The sequence below is a fragment of the Rattus rattus genome, chromosome 11, assembly GCF_011064425.1.
Source record: "Rattus rattus isolate New Zealand chromosome 11, Rrattus_CSIRO_v1, whole genome shotgun sequence".
Lineage (NCBI taxonomy): Eukaryota > Metazoa > Chordata > Mammalia > Rodentia > Muridae > Rattus > Rattus rattus.
Genome location: NC_046164.1, coordinates 24,010,458 through 24,029,315, shown reverse-complemented (window position 1 = coordinate 24,029,315; position 18,858 = coordinate 24,010,458). Strand labels below are relative to the sequence as shown.

Here is an 18,858-nt window from a genome sequence, read left to right as displayed (position 1 = left end):
ACTCTGGGACAAACAAGCTGCAGTGTCCCGGGCCAGTCATCCCCTTCTGAGCCTCAGTTTCCCTACTTGGAATATGATAGTGTTGTTAAACAGCTAGGCAGCTCCCAGTCCTGCAACCATGAAAATAAACACACGCGTAGGAAATAATAACCCTGCCATGATTTACTGGAAACATATTACATACCATCCACCATCATCTTAGACATTTAATGTGTGTCAGCTTGCTTGGTCCCGCAATGCTGAGAGGAGATTTATTAGCTTTATTTTATGGACGAGGAAACTATCACGCGCACTCCGTGAATCCCCATGAACATAAAAGATCATCATAGCCATTCAGTGTTTTGAATTTAAATGGTGGCATTTAATCTCTGTGCCTGAAATTGAGATGACATCTGAGAATGGAATCCAGCCCTGTTGGGTGACTAATGTGTTTACAGTCTCTGCTGGTGTAATTCTGAGATACCAGTATTTATGGTTATAGCCGCTCCCGCTACTGCAGAATCCATTTTCCACCTGTTGTTTTTTATTAAAACTCCATAAAGGCCATGAAATATTCCGTTGTGCAGATTCTAAAAACAGGGTCCTGAAATATGGGAGCTGAAATTCTGCGTGTGGATTTACTGTTTGGAATTTTCTGGTGCCATAAAACACAGTGTTTACGACCAATCCATCACTTATAAAAGTTTATTAGATTGATAGGCCAGCGGACTCTCTGGTATCCTGCCATTTATTGACACCAATATATCCTACGGTAGGATGACGCTCGGCATTTATTAATAACTTCTGTGTTCCCACTGTTTCCTTGTATTATACCCTCCTTCATCATTACTGGGTTATTGTCATTCACCCTAGTTTTCAAATAAAGTATTTACCTTAAGGAGAGTTTTTTAAATCTATGGAAAATTGGCCAAAAAAGAAAAAGAGGTTCAGTACAGCTAAGACCCCACATCTCATTGCCTAGGATCACCAAGGCAATTGGTGAAGAGACGCTGGCAGAGGGCTGGAAACCAGCATCTGGGCTGCAGCTCTTTGACACCATCCAGGACAGCACATTACATTGTGAGCGTGTCAGGTCCTACCTTGTTTCTGAAACTTGCAGGTTTTGTTGTTGTTGTTGTTTTTGACCTTGACAGTCGTGAAGAACACTGTCAGGAATCTTGTAGAATGTTTTTGATTTGACTTTGCTATTGTTTTCCCTTCATGCTTAGCCATGTGAGGAGGACCATTAAAGGTTAAGTCCTATTTTTACAGCATTGTCTCTCTCACACTGCTTTTATTTTAAATATTTTTTTCACTTTATATGGGGAAGGTAGGAAAGGCTGTCTGACTACACTTTCCAGGCTGGTCTTGAACTCTTGGCCTCAAGTGATCCTCCTGCCTCCTCTCCTTGGGTAACTAGGAGTACAGGACTGTGCCACCATGCCTATCAGTCATCATATTTTTAAACACTTTATATTTAAGCCAAACAGAAGCTTTCAGACAATGGTTCCCAACCTGTGGGTCGCAACCCTTCAGGGGCCAAACAACCTTTTCACAGGGGTTGCATATCGGATATTTACATTACGATCCATAACAGTAGCAAAATTGTAGTTATGAAGTAGCAATGAAATAATTTTATGGTTTGTGGGGGGGAGGGCACACCACAACATGAGGAGAGAGAGAGAGAGAGTCACGGCATTAGGAAGGCTGAAAACGACTGCTTTGAGGTAGGCAAAATTGAACTCTGGAAAAGCAAGGTAAATCTCAAGGCATTTACTCCATTATTGTGTATTTTACGTCATTGAGAGGATGAAAATGAGAGAAATTAATGTTCCCATCTATTTTTAGAACCAAGTTTCTAGCAGGAAGTCTCTTAATTATCAGATAGGTGTCTAGCAATTCTTTTGAAATGCTATCCAAGACAAACGTCCTATGAAAACAGTCTCAGAGGAAGACTCACTGGAAGAGCCATTTTATCCCAGCCAACTACGGCCTCCTGCTCGTGTGGTGCCTTCAAGTGGATTGGAGCATGTTTTTGTTCTTGTCAAACTGTAGAAACCCCTTGAACTCAAGTTGAAAGTCCATCATAAGAATTAGTTCCACGGAAATTTCTTTATGTAATCTGTGACTATGAAAAACAGGTAAGACAAAGACCAAAATATGTGTCCCCTGTTCTTGTATATTTTTCCTCACAGATCCTAATTGAAGCTTTCATTCCCAAGGGGGAAGAGAAAGGAAGTGATGTAATGTCACAGGCTGCTGAACTCTGCCCAGGGAAAGATAAGGGAAAACAACTGAACTCTTTCTTCAAAGAAAGGTTTGGTTCCACCCCCGCCCCAGAAAAAGGAAGGAGAAAAAAAAAACCTAAGGGAAGATTTAAAAAAAATTACAGAACTTCTATATATAACTGTGTCTTTTCGGGGGCACAAAATGGTCATGGGAACATGTTAGGAAAATAATCTATAGTGCACAGAGAGGCTATCAGACTTCAGCTAGTGACACTAGTCATTTAGCACACATGAGTAATAATTTAGGTGCCTGGCTGGCTTACCCACTGTTACAGGTTAAACTGTATCCTCCACAATGTCCTCCTAACCAACTCCTTGTAATTCGGAATGTGACAGTACTTGACTTTAAAGAGGTCCTTGCGTTACAGGAGATTATCTGAATGGACCCTAAGCTAAGCTGTGATGGTGTCCTCCTAAAATATGGAAAGGCAGACACAGACAAGCACGTTTAAAAAAGCACAAAAGATGGCCAATCAGAAGAAACCAGGTCTCATCCCAGCTCGGATCTTGGACGCTCATATTCCTCCAGAACTGTGAGGAATGCCTCTGCTGCTCAAGCTACCCATTGTGTGGCACCTGTAAACAAACCAACACACTGGCCTCCACTAACAGTGAAAGTCAAGGGATAGAAGCGCTTAGAGCAGGAGCATGGACAACCAACAAGTTGTCAGCAGTTAGGTGGAGGACTTTCAGTCTCCATCTTGTGCTGTCAAAGCTCAGTTCAACAGTTTAACGGCTTCTCCTGTGGCTCCGGTCCCTTTTGTCTCTGTCCCTTTAGTCCCTCCAGGACTGGCCAAACACACCCAAAGATAACACTATAATTAGAGGGAAGGGTTCAGAGCCTGTGGTTATAGGAAAAGAATTTAATATGGTTTCGTGCATTCTTAAGCATGAAGATTTAATGTCAGAATTTTTCACTCATTAACGAAGTCCAAATTTTCTCATGTTCCCCCTGAGTTCCAATCTAACATGTCCTTTATCCTGCCAGACATCTGCACATGACCGTCTCTTAGAGACAGCCAAGTCGGTATGTCCAAGACAGAATTGATCTTACTTCTTGGAACCCATTTCTCATTCCCCTGTTCCCATGATCCCTATTAAGAACACTACCATCCTCCAAGTTGCTCGGGTCCAAAACATGAATGTCATCTTCCCAGCACTATTTATGGTGTTTTACCAAGTCCAACATGTACATATTTTTAACATCTGACATAAAGTTGCATCTTTCCATTGCTGGTGACTTACCATTGTGTCATAATTGAATTGGCAGGTGGTTTTTATTAGCTAGACTCTTAAGAATGGTATGTCTCATAAAATGATGGCTTATTGTGTTTGGAGACATGTTCTGTCTTCCCCTGTCCACTCCCCTTGGCCCTTCATCTAGGCTTAGGTGTGCATCAGCTCTCACTGGGATTTCTTGTCTCCTAATCAACAGATGATTGGTTTCTTCCCATAGCTGGCTTCCCACCCTTTTAAGTGTTTAAATCTGAAATGTCTCCCTAGAGCTCATGGGTTCAAGGCTTGGTCCCCAGTAGTATTGAGAGCTGAGACCCTGAGAGGTGATTGGGTCATGAGTATGCTACCTTATCTATTGATGAAGTCATCACTACATGGGCTATTAGGAGGTGAGGCCTAGTAGGTGGAGACAGGTTACTATCGGTGTGCCATTCAAGGAAATGTTTCCTCCAGTCTCTTCTCTGGCTGTTTGCTTCTTGGCTGCCATGAAGATAGGTGTCCCCTCTGCCATACACTCCTACTTCCATAACTCTTGCCCCTATCAGGCCCAAAGTAATGGAGCTAGCCATCCTTGGACTGAAGTCTTTGAAACTGAACCACAATAAAACCATTTTCCCTGAAGGTGTTTTGTCTCTGGTATTTATTCACAGTGATGGAAAGCTAGCTGGCCATGCCCAGCTGCAGAGCTACATGCCACACAAAAGTCCTTGGCTTTCAGTAGGTCTCAGTGCATGGAAAGGAGACCAACTCCACCTAGATGGGATTTCTGGCCTCAATGTACTCTTTCTGGTTCACTTCCCAAAACACTGACTTCTCTCAGAGACCCTTAGCTCCAGATACAGTCATGTGGGAACACTGGCCACTCTCAGGCAGCATCTAAGCTCTTCTGGTTTGACCTTTTCCCTTCCCAACAAGAAGATCCTTTCTACAACTCCAATGTGCCTTGTGTTCGTGGGAGCCCTGCTCACATCCCCCCTTTCCAAAGCAGGTCTTGATCTCAAGTCAACAACCTTCCTTGGTCATCCTTGCATATTAAGACTTCATTACCACTCTACGACTTAGTCAACGTTAGACTTGTTTCTTTGACTCCTAGGAGGAGGTCCCCTAAAACTTATGGGTTATGTCATATATCAAAAGCAGATTCTCACTTAGAAGGCAAGAGAGAACAAACCATCTATTTCTGGTGCACTGTAACTCCCCCACCCCCACCCCATACCAAGGAAAGATACCAAAAACAAAACAAGGAACTTAGTTGGATGTCATATAGGAGGCTGTTCTGGAAACCGTAATCTTTAAAGTCCTATGACACTATGGTCATGTCTGTTGAGGTAAATATTATTTGGGGGTTTCTACCCCACCTTAGATCATTTAGTTCCCAAATAAAAGACACAGAACCTTTATATTTATAATAAGCCTTAAAGCATTAGAGCTGGGCAGATATCACCCCTCTATAACATTTTGTCTCTTTCTCTATCAATAATCCCAAGATATCACTTGCCATGTGATGCCTGGGCTGATCCTACTCCAACTGGCTGACCCTCATGGCTGGGTGCTCACAGTCCTTCTTCCTTCTCTTCCTCTCTTCCCACAGTCTCTTTCTTCCCTCTATCTGTGACCCCCCCCCAACCAGGTAACTGAACACCTGCCTACCTACCTCTATTCCCTCCAGTAACTGGCTGTCATCATGTTTATTCAAGTAATAGTTTTATATTAAGGAGCAAGGTTTGCACAACAAAAGCTGGCATAGTTGAGAATTCACTCATAGCATACCTAGCAACAGACCAAATCTCAACACATGTCTTTAGAGGAATAAAACTATTTACAGGTTAGTAGAGATGCTCATCAGCTTACAAAGGGAATAAGTTCTGATATCATAAGTTGAAAATCCAATGAACACATCTACAGTATGGTGTTTGCTTATGCGTGTGTGGCTGACTGAAGGCTGTGGTTCCTGCTGCTGTCAGGACTTAGAAAGTCATACTGTACATCCCCAGCCCAGGAAAATATCAAAGAATAGATTCTACCGAAAGGGCATCACTTTCACATCATAGTAAAGTAAGAAATGGTGAGCCAAGCCAGGGGGAGAGTGTACGTACAACGATTTCAGCCCCTGTGACAGGTAGAGCCTGACAGCTCCCAGGGATCACTCCTGGTATTCAAGTCTTTGCATTATCTCCTTCCCTGGAGCGTGGGGTTGACTCAGGGTCCTGCTCTTAGTTACATGTATGGCAGAAGTGGTGGAACGCCACTTCAGAGATTAAGGTGTAAAAGACAGTAACTTCCACCTTAAGCATTTGTGCTCTCTCATCCCCTCACTCCTTTCTTCTCTCTCCCTCTCCCTCTCTCTGTCTCTCTTTCCCTCCTCTCTCCTTCCTTCCCTTTCTCCCTCCCACTCTCTCTCCTTTCTTCCCCTCTCTCCTTCCTTCCCCCTCTCTCCTTCCTTCTTTCCTTCCTTCCTCCCTTCCTTCCTTCCTTCCTTCCTTCCTTCTCCCTCTCTTCTTTCTTCCCTCTCTCCCCTTCTCCTTCCTTCCTCCTTTCCCTCCCCTCCCTCATGAAAGAGACTCTGAACTAGCAACTGCTCTATGCCTTGCTCAGCTTCCTCACCCATGGGAATTATGTGATACCCAATGTGATTTTAAGCTACTAAGTTGGGTAAGCAATTTGTTACGCAGCAGTGGATAACTCATACACTCTCAAAGTGAGATCATACATGCAGGATAAGAATAAGGAACAAAACTTCTTACCAAGCCTTCTGCCAAAAACTGGACAAGGAGACTGACATGTTAGTCTTCTCTAAGCATATTAGTGAACAGCAGCCGAAAGTTGCACGCACGCAGCACGTGATGGTGGATGTTGTTTGCTCTTATGTTTGTATGGCTAATTGAAGCTGTGACTCCAGCCACTGTCAAGATTTAGAATGCTGTATTGAATATCTGCATCCCAGGAAAAGATCCAAGTATAGAGTCTACTGAACAAGATATATATATATATATATATATATATATATATACACACACACACACACACACATATATATGCTTAAAAAATAGTGAACCAAACCAATCAGCATGTGAAGACACAACTCTTTCATCCCCGGTGACTGGCAGATTCTGATAGCTACCTCTGCTTCACTGGTCATTCGAATGCTCCTTCAACCTATCTTACTCACTGTGGAGAAATGCTGTCACCATATGGCACACCATATTCACTATGTAGCCATCTCTTTAGGGTTGGGTCATGGCTTAAAATGTGGCCTGGTTCCTGAGGAAACATGCATGGGAGAGAGAAAATTTAGACTCTAACACAGGCCAGGAAAAGCCTGATTCACGTGCTTGGATTCCATTCCATACGCATCTGAGAGCTTTATAAAAGTATAGGAAAAGACGAAGCCCAGAGTGGTTTGCACTTTTACGAGCTAGTTGTGGAGACTGTTTCAAACAGCACACAGCCAGAAATGACCTGGGAGACGTAAATAAACTACCTGGCTCCCCAATTAACGTTCTATCCTTAAGTTAACACAAGGCTGAATGGACCAAAAAAAAATACCAAACTCAGGTTTTTGTTGCTTTTTCCCTCTACGGTCTGTACTCTTTTATGTATAAAGCTAGTAAAATGCTAACAACCATCCTGACTGCAGCTTAGGCTTGGCACCAACCTTGAGAGCAGCGCATTGAGCATTCCTTCTGTGTACCATGTGGGAACAGAAGCAAGGCTTCTCATACCGTGCCAGGGATGGGGATAAAAGAAGATGTGTCATGAAATCCAGTTCTGGCTGAGCTACTCCACAAGATCTATTCATTTCCCTCAGAGAAACATGCTGCCTTCGCAAGGAACAGTCAGCTAACCGCTTCTCACTTGTCTCTCCCACGAAGAGCCTGGCCATCGGAGTTGCCCGATTGCATCACTCAGTGACCATCAAGAGTAGGGCTGCAAGCACAAGAACCAGGACGGGGTTCCAAGCCTCCTCTCCTTCCCCATCTAAAAGGGGGGTGCTAGGTCTTCATGTTCCTATGTCCTTGTTGCTCCAAATCAGAATCCTCGATTAAGACAGCTGCGTCTGGCTAGGGTGACTGACACTAGGAAAGGCTAACCCTTAGTCATAGCAGAAAAAAGGTAAGAAAGAAAAAAGGCAAGAGAGAGTACAATATGAGTCTGTACAGTTCTGGTTGCTGTTAGGGAAAGTCTTAGAGGGAACTGATGTGCAAGAAACATATGTGTGCATGAGACAGACTTGTGTGTGTGTGTGTGTGTGTGTGTGTGTGTGTGTATAAATGCATGCATGTACATACACCTGCATGTAAATGTGCATATATGTGCAAAAAAAAAGGAAAGGAAAGATTGAATTTTAGAAAGCTCTGTTGCATACTATGAGTAAAAATATTATGCTTTTTAAGAAAAGTCTTTAGCAAAACTTCTTGATATTTAAAAAATCATTTTATGTGTACGAGTGTTTGCCTGCATATATGTATGTGTACAGTGTGTATGTGTGTGTGTGTGTGTGTGTGTGTGTGTGTGTGTGTGTGTGTGTGTGTGTGTGTGTGTCTAGTATGCATGGAGGCCAGATTCCCTGGAACTGGAGTTATAGGCAGTTGTAAGCCACCACGTGGATGCTGGGAGCTAAACAAGACTCTCTATAAAAATCAGCAAGTGCTCTTAATTGCTAGCCACTCCCTAGCCCCAGCAAAGACTTTTAATGCTTTCTTATTATTATAGGCTGTCAGCAAATACTTTACTGACTGTGATTCCTGAGATGTGGCCACACGGAGCTTGATTTAATAGGGCTGACAGGAACATTTCATTTAGGGTTCGTAATTCCCTGCCTTGAATTCATTCAGTGAGTATGTCTGAAACGAGAAAGGTGATGGTCTTCTAGAACCATTGAGGTCTCCTTGGAGATCAATGCTTCCAAACAAATGTCTAGAGTATTTCGTCCAGGGTTAACCCAGCTTTAATGTTAACCCCGCCTCTTACTAACGGAGAGCGGGAATGCAAAAGACTGAGTGAACTGTGGTTTCCTGAGACTCAGCCAGGGTCGTACAATGATGACCTCACAGGGTGAATGTGCAGATTAGGAAGCCAGTGCTACCCTTGGCACGGACCAGACATTTAATACATGAGTGTGAGCACTCTGATAGCTTTACTCCTGGCTTTCTCACTGCCTACTTTCCCTCCTTTGTAGCCTAAAATAATGACTTTAATTGAAATAGAGTCAGAAGCAAAGACCTTGCTTGAACTAGCCTAGATAAATAGCTAGAAGAGAGTGAATCTTCTAGAAACTGTGGGAGAAGTGATAGGATATCCACCTCAGACACAAGGCATTCATAAGAATGGGCTGGTGTACTTGGGAGCTCACCTCCAGGTAGGTTCTGTGAGAATCTCCTCATTGACTGGTGGATACCACAACACTTGGGGTTGAGATGTACTCTCTTGCCCTCTTCCTAAAGGGATGAAGTTTGAATCACCGTTTTCAACAGCTCCACAAACCTACCTTTTGTCTAAAACAATGTGTTTAATCCTCTTACAGCCCGGAAATCTCTTCAGCCCTTTCATCATCTGCCCTGCTCTGACCTCCCTCAAACAAGAAGACTTCAACCATTCCACAGATGCCTGCTGAAAGCTTCCAGAAGTCTGCAGAGTTTCTGGAAACTTACATTTCACCTGCTCCAGGAATATTAGCTCTAACCATATTTGAAATAGTATCTTTGGCTAGAGAAAAACAGATCCTTTATGAAAAAAAAACATCATTTCTGAGAAGGTTTAAGGTGACTAGATGGTAGGCTTTGCCTTTTCTTTTGCTCAAAGTATTAAAATAATTTGTTATCCGCCTGCTGTATCTTCAACTGGGAATACTTGGGTAGACAGCAGAAGACGGGCTAAGATTCAGCAGCTATCTCAGCGTTTACTGTTTGTCTAAGTTGGGGCAAATAACCAAGTCCCCCAGTATATACCATGTCCTTAACTGTAAAACATATAACTACAATGTCTTTCCATCTGTGAGCTCCCACCCCACCCCCAGATCAATTTGAAGCTCGCGGTCTCAGATGCCAAGCCAAATGAATACTTAGATAGCTGAAAGAAGGCTCTGAGCTGGGGCGGCTCCCCCCCAAGTATCATCTATTTCTAGTTACTTTTCTCATATGCATAAGTGAATGGCTGTCAAAATACAAACCTCAGTGACCAAAGATTAAGTTGTGCATTCCCACAGTGAGCAAGGCCTTCGGGTGAAACGGCCTTCAACATCCTTTCTAATGACCATGAACTTGAACTTCAGGATGTGACTCCATTGCACAATACTGACAGGCTGGCAGTCTGAGGGGACACTTAAAAAAGTCTTGGTAGGCCAAGCCCTGAATCTGAGGTCTTTCTCTCTGGCAGCAGCAAACAGTTTGACTAACACCTAAAGAAGAATGCAAGCATCTGCAGGCAGTCACCACGCGGCTTCAGATGTCAAGGATCATTACAGAAGGAACCCAGACCTGGATCCATGGTCTGTGAGAGTTCTTGCCAGGAAATGGTTTTCAACTACTTTGTTTTAACACCTTCGCCCCTGAATTCTCTAAAACCACAGCTCAGGAGGTAAAATACACCTATTCATGCCTCTGTGAAACCTGCATGTGTTTGTAATTCTGGATTGGTATGTGAAAACACACTTCGCTATTTATCTTCAGGTTGAACAGCTGGGCCATCTTACTGGACTGATTTCTTAACACCAAGCCATTGGGACACACGTATACACAAATATACACAAATATGCAAGCACCCATACATAATATATACAAGCACACAAAGACACACACACACACACACACACAGAGAGAGAGAGAGAGAGATACAGTCTCTGTTCCTTTCTGCCTCTGCCTCAGTCTCTGCTCCTTTCTGCCTCTGCCTCAGTCTCTCTGCCTCTCTCTCTCTCTCTCTCTCTCTCTCTCTCTCTCTCTCTCTCTCTCTCTCTTTCCTTCCTCCCTCCCCCCTCTCTCCAGAAAACCCTCCAGCCATACTTCTCAGGAAATTCAAGACTTCTTGATCAACAGTTGGCTAGTGGTCTTCCAACTCCCTGGCAACACATATACCAATGTGTCTTGAGGCACATTTGAAGCATTCTCTGCATTTTCTTTAGTGTCATGACTGTGATGGGGCAAGACAGTGCCGAGGTTCCTCCATCTTGTATTCTTCCTGAGGCCATTTCAGGTTTAACTAGAATTTGATTTCCATGAGGAGAATCCCATGGAAAATTACCCAACTCTTTTCTAGGACACTGAGGCCAAGATGTCCAGCTAACTTAATGTCTCTCAAACTGCTTGCTTGCTCCCTCTCTAGCCATCTGCTTGTCTCAATTTCTGTTAAACTGCTTGCTTGCACAAAATTCCTCCTGCAGCTGCTAAGCAAAATACCAGGATGTGGTTTTTGCTTTTAAAAGCCCCTTTCTTTAAACACTAGATACTACACTTGGGTCCCAAATACCTGAATGTAGTCACAGTTGGCTAGAATAAAAACTTTCAATTGGCTATAAACTGTGTCTGGATGGTCATCTCTGGGGGATCCCCAAAATAAAGAATATGAGGAGGAAGAAAATATTATTTGAAAAATATACTTAACCCAAGGTCAACAACCTAGATGATATTGCTTATTTGGAATCTCCTACAAAACAGAATTTTCTTTGAGTCTCCATCTTTGTGTCAGTAAGAAAATTTGCAAACCTACTCAAACAGAATACTACCGTAACACCATAACATCTGTGTATTTAGTGTATTTTGTACCTGCATTTGGACTTGCACATTATCTCTTCTGAGTGGTGATTTCTAATGCAAAACTACGACAAGTGATGCCAATATCAGTATGTTTGATCACAGTTAAATAACATGTAAAGCTGTGCTGTCTTATCATGAATACTAAACCACTTACAGGCTTCCCATTTCAAGCTGTTACCCCTGGTGTATATTTATATATGGTTGACGTTTATTTTTCTCATGCTTTAACCCATTTTCTCCTCTGTCAGGGGATGTTATACATATTCTGTAAAGAACGATATCAACAGACTACCCACACTCCAGGTTCATACAGGTAGTTCTCTTTTTGTTGTGATTGTGGACTCGATTTCAAAATTCCTTCCTAGTAGATGGAGCTCTAAATGGTAGGTGTGCTTGGCCTTACGTGCTTGATGTGCACAAGACCTTGGGTTGAGTTCAGTGCATCTTCTGTGGGAATGGCTTTATGTATTTAATAATACTAACTCACAGATATCCACCTGCCTCTGCCTCCTGAGTCCTGGGATTAAAGGTTTGTGCCACCACCACCTGACTTCACACAAGTAGTTCTATGTCAAATCTTGATAAATTAACAGGATTTTGTCAAAAAGAGTAGAAGGACAGCATTATATACTCAAGAAGTACTGTGAGAAATGGCATCCTGTCTGGGAGTGAACAGAGCTTGAGGAAGATGGAGTTGACAGTAATTACCCAGGCAAGAGACAGGGACAGCTTGCTCTAGGGCAGTGGCAATTCAGACAAGCAGATATGTAGACTGGACAAAGTAACCAAAGTGCTTCCCAGCATAGCTGTGCTGCCTGAAACTCCCACATAGTTCCAAGAGGGATGGACTGGTCACTGAACTATGATTTGGATATGTTATAATTGAGGGACCAGAGGGCTTTCAGACAGGGGTCCCTTAGATGAATAGAAGAGACTTGGGCGGAGCTGTCCAACAGACAGATGAACATCCCATCCAGGTATAACAGTCCTAGACTGATGTCCAGGTTCAGTGAAGAAGAGAGCACCTGGTGAGGAATGCTTGTTTGGTCAAAGCTATGGGAAGCTGAGGTCAGAAAGTCAGTCTAGCATGTGAGCATAGAAAGAAGGTAGCCTAAGTACTGGATGAGGCGAGCACTTAAATGTATATTAACATACTGGGTAAAGAGGAAGCTGTAGTTCTTTCTCCTGTCAGGACTTCAGTTTTTCTTGAGCATCTGGAAATGCTAATTTAAGGTAATTGGAGAGAAATATTTGGTCACACTTATAGACTAGGAAATCATTAACCAACAGAGCAGTGAGTACGCTGGGTTCGGTCCCCAGCTCCGAAAAAAAAAAAAGAAAAAAAAAAAAAAGGAAAGAATTTTCTAGATGCTAAACTACCACAAGGTAATTTACTTAGTACTTAACATTAAAATATTAAATATGGTCAGGGGACAATAATTTAGTAAAAGAAGATATAAGTGGAAAAGAATAAAAAACAAGGAGGGAAATGTCAGCTAAAAAGATCTAGAACATGGGGAAAAACAGAAGGAGAAAGAAAACAAATACATAGGCTGGAGCACAGCTAACGTCTCTTTGCTTCCATCAAATTGACTGACATACCAAGGACAGCATTTGATCTACTGTAAATGACAGCACAATAGGCCTTGGAAGATGGGCCAAAGGATCAGAGTGTTCGCTCTGCAAGCACGAACACCTGAGTTCAAATCTGTAGCATTCACATAAACAGCCAAGCATGGTCTGCACATGCCTATAAACACCAGCAGGCTCCAGGTTCCGTGAGACAGGCTTCAAATCAATAGCATGAAGAGGAATAAAAATGGCACCCAAAGTCCTATTGCAGCCTCCTTATGTGGGCATGCATGCACGGATATTCATAAGCATGCACCGTATAGCACACACTACACATACCATTACCCCCAAGAAAGAGGAAATATCAAAACAAATGCATGTACTCAAGCCTGTAATTTTACTAAAATGATTCATAGTCACATTTGCAATTGAGGTATCTAATTCCCTGACCCTTTAGCTACTGTGTACAGAAATGTATGCAGCTCATGAGCTTGCCTGGGGCCACCGTCACTTTGTGCTTCAACTTGTTCCGGGGACACAAAACCACAAAGCTTCAAGGTCAGCAAGGTGAGAGGCTGCCCCAGGCTCAAGGCCAAACAGACGTAGAACAGATCAGTCATAAAAATCATAGCTTCAACATCTGGAAGAGATGGCTTTAATAAAAAGTTCTAAAATAATGGATGCATGTACGCACTAACATATGTGATATGTTAATCTACCCGCATATTATTTGCTTCATAGAATTGTTTAAAACCACTCTTCCTACGTGTATCTATCTACCCATTCCTTATTTATGAGCTCAATTGGCTGCATGAATTTTGACAAACAATATTAGATGGAATTTTAATGTCTAATCTCCAACTCTCTATCAATTGACATAGGAAAGAAAGGGCATCCACAGAAATAGCAATTCCTAATGAAAGAATTGAGTTGATCCAACTTGCTGATATCATGCCTTCCCACCAGGACCCCCAGAGGCTTCAAACACAATAGCTTCTTGTCACATCTGATTTTAACCAGTCGCCATGATATAACTAAGAAACTTTAAAACAATCAGCAAGACCTTTGCAGGAGCCGGCCTAAATTCTTGACATTTTTCTCATTGTTTTCGTGCAAAAACACAGGCAGAGAAGGCATAATCAAGGAAACAGTCAGCAAATCATTACCAGGCCACACGTGTGTGTGTGTGTGTGTGTGTGTGTGTGTGTGTGTGTGTGTGTGTGTGTGTGTGTGTGTGTGTGTGTGTGTGTGTGTGTGTAGCTTCTTCAAGAATAGAAATTTGGTCATTTTTATTTCTGTCTCTGTCTCTCTGTCTCTGTCTCTCTAAAAAGGTAGCATTAAGTGGCTTATATTAATTGCCAAGAATTATAAAATATATCAATACATGAAAAAATATTCTGCCTGATCTGATGTGAACACTTGAGTTCTACAGATCCCACAAGTGGATTTGGGAGGGCTGGGGCCATACTTGCAGTTCCCCAGATGACACTGAATAACTTTGGTGTGCCATAACTCCTAAGAAGAGCTGGTTTATAACTAGACAGTGTTGGAATATCTAAACCAACACAGAGTCCTAACACTGAAAGAAGCAACGTGTTATGAAGGTGATGTTTCCTCTTGGAAGCTGTCCCCTACCCCCTCCACTGAAGGGGAAGGCATCGAAGCACTGTGAAGAGAAAAGGTAATTAAAATCACATTCCTTCCCGGGGTCAACTGAATTATCAGCCTCTTACCCCAAAGCAAATTTACCTCTTTAAGATTGGAGGACTTTATCGCTCTTAGGAACAATACAAACAATGATTAAGGTGCCATTTGGAGATGGCTGGAATCTTTCATGTTCAAGGAACCTCTTAGCTTAGTGGAGTCAGTGCATTCTCCTTCCAGTAGAATATATATTGCCAGAGAGAACTGTGATGAATGGCCCTGCCGTGACCCTTAGGTTAGAGCAAAGGAACATTGGAAAATAAATCTCAATTATGGATACTCACCAATCCTGCAATGGGGGTAGGCAATCTATTGATCTTTTTAACAAGTCCTGGCTTTATAGCATTCAGCAACCTGTCATGAAAAAGGCAGAATGTCAAGTGAGACATAAAGGAAGATGGATCACACATCACCAGCATCCAGGGCTGGGGCTGAATCACTGAAGAAAAAAAGGAGTGAGTCTAGAGCTTACTGTTCTTGCTGCTGTAAATCCAAAACATCTATGAGCCTGTGTGTGTGTGTGTGTGTGTGTGTGTGTGTGTGTGTGTGTGTGTGTGTGTGTGTGTATACCAAGCTTTACCAACATCAACTTTGTTGACTGCTGCAGCTGGGGTCTTAAGAGTTTGGAGAGGAGAAAGGGGAAGAAACTGAGAGGTGCTTCATGGGAATGGACAAAGATATAAGGTAGACTGGAGTCTAGGAGAGAACGGTCTAGAATCAGAGACATGTATTGCAACCCAGGGCAGGTAAGGTGTGTTTCCCATTCTCCTGGCTAAGGCAAAGAGCTCTACCGGGATGGACTGGGTTCCGAGACCAACACCGATCTTTGTAAATGACTTGCCAAGACAAATTCTGTCTCCAGACCCTATTTGCACTTTGAGGAGAGTGGCTTGTTAAATGTGGTTGAGCTTCATTTAAAAATGGAAGAGTGTATTTTGTAAGAGGTTAACCAATCACATCCTGAAGATCTGAAACAAGGTTGGCCATGATTCCCTAGGTACCAAAAAAAAAAAAAAAAAAAAGACTCTAGCAAAAGATTTTTCAGGGCAAGCTTAAACACATGTAAAAACGGAAACATAAGCAAGGGAGTGCAATTGTAGCTGAGCTGCGGTCTGCGGGAAATATAAGCTGAGAGCGGAGAGCAGTAAGAATGGCAAGCAAGCTGTCAAGGGAAATCTGGCTAACACAGGGGAAGCATGGTATTTGCAAAGGAGGATGTTTATAAAGGAACAGAGGTAAATGGTCATTGGAGTACTTTTTCAAGAATGAGACAGCTAGATGGTTTACTGTAGTGAACCTTTACTTACATAAAGAGAAACTAGATGCTATTTATAGTCTCAGGATCAACAGGCAACAAACCCGTGGGCCAATGGTGTACATGACCTGTTTTGTAAATAAAATTTTCCTGGCACACAGCTGCAACCAAGCCCATCGGTTTATGAATCTCTGCAGCCCCTCCTGCCCTACAGCCGCAGTGGCAGCGGTCAGAGGGAGAACATATGACCTACAGAGTGTGCGGATTTTCCCTTTGTGGCCTGTTATAGAAAAGCTTTGCTGACTTCCGTTCTACTTCCAAGATCCAAGATCACAGCAAATAATCAAGGCCCCACACCTGAGAGCTTCTCCAGCTCACAGGCAGAGACCTTTGAAGTAGTCTGACACCCTGCTACACACATGGAGACAGCCTTTAGCAGCGCAACAGGGTGCTCTGGTGTTGAAGCAAAAGGAAGGCCAACGGGCAGATCTCAGTCTATTTCACTACAAATCCCACTCACTGATTCTTCATGTAATAGTTGGAGTGGGCAGGTGACAGACATTTAGTTCACTGAGGGAATAATAGCAAGAGAAAAGAATCTGTACATGTTCCGTGGAGATGTGGCTTTTCCCTAAATATTTTTGATTGTGGCTGGCTGAATCCATAAATGAAGACCCTATGAATAGAGAGAACTGACTGTCTTGGGGGCTGGACAATCTACCTTGGAGAGAATGTCTTACCAATGCATATGGAAGCTACGTCCTTCTTAATAAACACAGAGGAGACTGGAGAGCTGATGGGGGGTAGGGGAGCATTTGGTCTGAGGATTACCTGAATACCACACCAAACTGGGTCCAACACTAGCGTGGTTTTGCCAACAAAAGTGCTCGCCCTCTGTTTTATCGGCTATAATACCGACTCATGGTGATGCCAGTGGAGGTTGTGACACCAGATATAACGACATCAGTTGTGGCTGTAGTGTCGGTGTGGCTTTACAGAGATGAAAATGTGAGAGCCTAGCACAGAGCCTAGACCATGCATTCCCTGCAAATACTTCTCTGTGCTTCGTGTAAGTTTTTATCCATTTCAAGTGGACTGCAAGCATTTTTATTTGCTTAATAACTTTAGTTGTTAAAAAAATCAAATGCAATAGTATTGCCACGTTGCTGAAAGTAGGAAAAATAAAACACCTCTCCTCCATAATAGATTGGCAACAAATTCTTTTCAAAAGGCATCTTCTGGGACTGCTGAGATGGTTTAGCGGTTAAGAGCACCAGCTGCTCTTCCAAAGTCCTGAGTTCAATTCCCAGCAACCACACTGTGGCTTACAACCATCTGGAATGGGATCTGATGCCCTCTTCTAGCACACAGGCCCACATACAGGTAGAGCACTCACACATAACATACATTATTTTAAAGGTGCCTTTTGTCTTCTGTATCTAAGCGACTCATTGATATTTGTAGTGATGTTGACTCTATTCAAGCACCTTTTTATAAACTCATCATCATGTTTAGTCTTCATAGACTCTTCTGACAATAAATACTTTCCTATTCCATGAAGATGTCAAAAACGTAAAGAGACAATGCAAACCAACAAATGACAGAAAGCGACAGCCGCTTGAAAAATATTTCACTAAAAAATACAAAGAATGGCATATTACTCTCTCCCACATTTAGGACATTTTTCAAGATTGTGCAGCTGTGATTTTCCATGTAAACAGTCTCCTGGATCTGTACAGAGTTTACAGTATACAGCAGCAAAAGATAACATTGAAATCACAATGTTAAAATTCGCAGCACCTGGATTTTATCCTGTATTTTGCCTTTCCTTAACAGAGGAAAAAATTCTGTGTATTATCAAACAAATGGAACACACAACAGCCATGAGGGAGAATATTCACCTATAATTTCACTTTAAACCATGATTGCCCTCCTATGTAAAATTAACAGCATGTAAAACATGCTGTCAGAAGAGGACCGTGGTGATATTTTATTTATGTCCTTTCTGAGGTGCATTATTTCCCAAAAGCCCTGCCCCAAGCCAGAGGTCACATGTATATTCTATTACATCTGTAGGGTGAAATACTTAGCCCCAGTCTGATGTAAAGATGTCCCAAGAGATGTGGTTGACAGCATGGCCAGGACAGCCTTCACTCTTTGGGATGGTTGCTTGTGCCTCAGTTTAATGTTTTGGAAAGAACAACAAAGCACAACAAAGCACAACAGTGTCAAAATGTGTGATAAGGAATGGTCAGGTGGCATATGCCTTTAATCCCAGCATTGGGATTATGTGTGTGTTATATGTGTATATCCGTATACCCATATATATCCATATATATGTGTATATATCCATATATATATACACATATACCCTTATACACACAAATATACCCATATATATACACACATATACCCATACACACATATATTATATATATATATATAATATATATACATATACACAAACATTTATATGGATACACAGACACAGACACACACACACACACACACACACACACACACTCATGAGTAACATCTGTAAGATGAACAGAACTAGAACCAACACTCTGTGCAAGGGTAATAAGTGGAAGACTTATTACATTCTTGCTCTGACTATAGATAGCCTATGACATCATGCACAGGAACTCCAGACATGGCAGAATGTCTTCTCCCTGGGGAGCACTGTATCAGTGTCCCACTGTCGGTTATACTTTCCAAAGCTTTTAGCTAGACAGCTTTGCAGGTAGTTTGCTTTCCGGGTCTGGTACTTACCAAAGTCTTTCTAGTCTGGGCATGGGGGTGCCACCTGTAATCTCAGTACCTTCAAGGCTGAGGCAGGATAACTATAGATCAGGCTGGTCTGGTCTATAAACCGGAACCTTGTCTTAATTTTCTTCTTTCTTTCTTTCTTGAAAATTGGTATAATTTTACACAATAAAAATATGAAAGTATTATATCATCCCATGCCATCTAAGCTGGATATATCCATATTATAAAACATACATACAAACATACACACACACACACATACACACACACACACACACACACACACACAAATAATGAAAATAAAAGG

The 18,858-nt window shown here is 42.3% G+C and overlaps 1 protein-coding gene across 2 annotated transcripts in view; it reads right to left on the bottom strand.

Moving 5' to 3' along the window:
* Positions 1-18,858, bottom strand: part of Limch1 (LIM and calponin homology domains 1) — a 309,300-nt gene that overhangs the window by 151,912 nt on the left and 138,530 nt on the right. For both annotated transcript variants that reach the window (XM_032915969.1, XM_032915970.1), the window contains exon 3: positions 14,812-14,881. In XM_032915969.1, the coding sequence (XP_032771860.1) occupies positions 14,812-14,881 (70 nt within the window). The remainder of the gene's footprint in view (positions 1-14,811; positions 14,882-18,858) is intronic.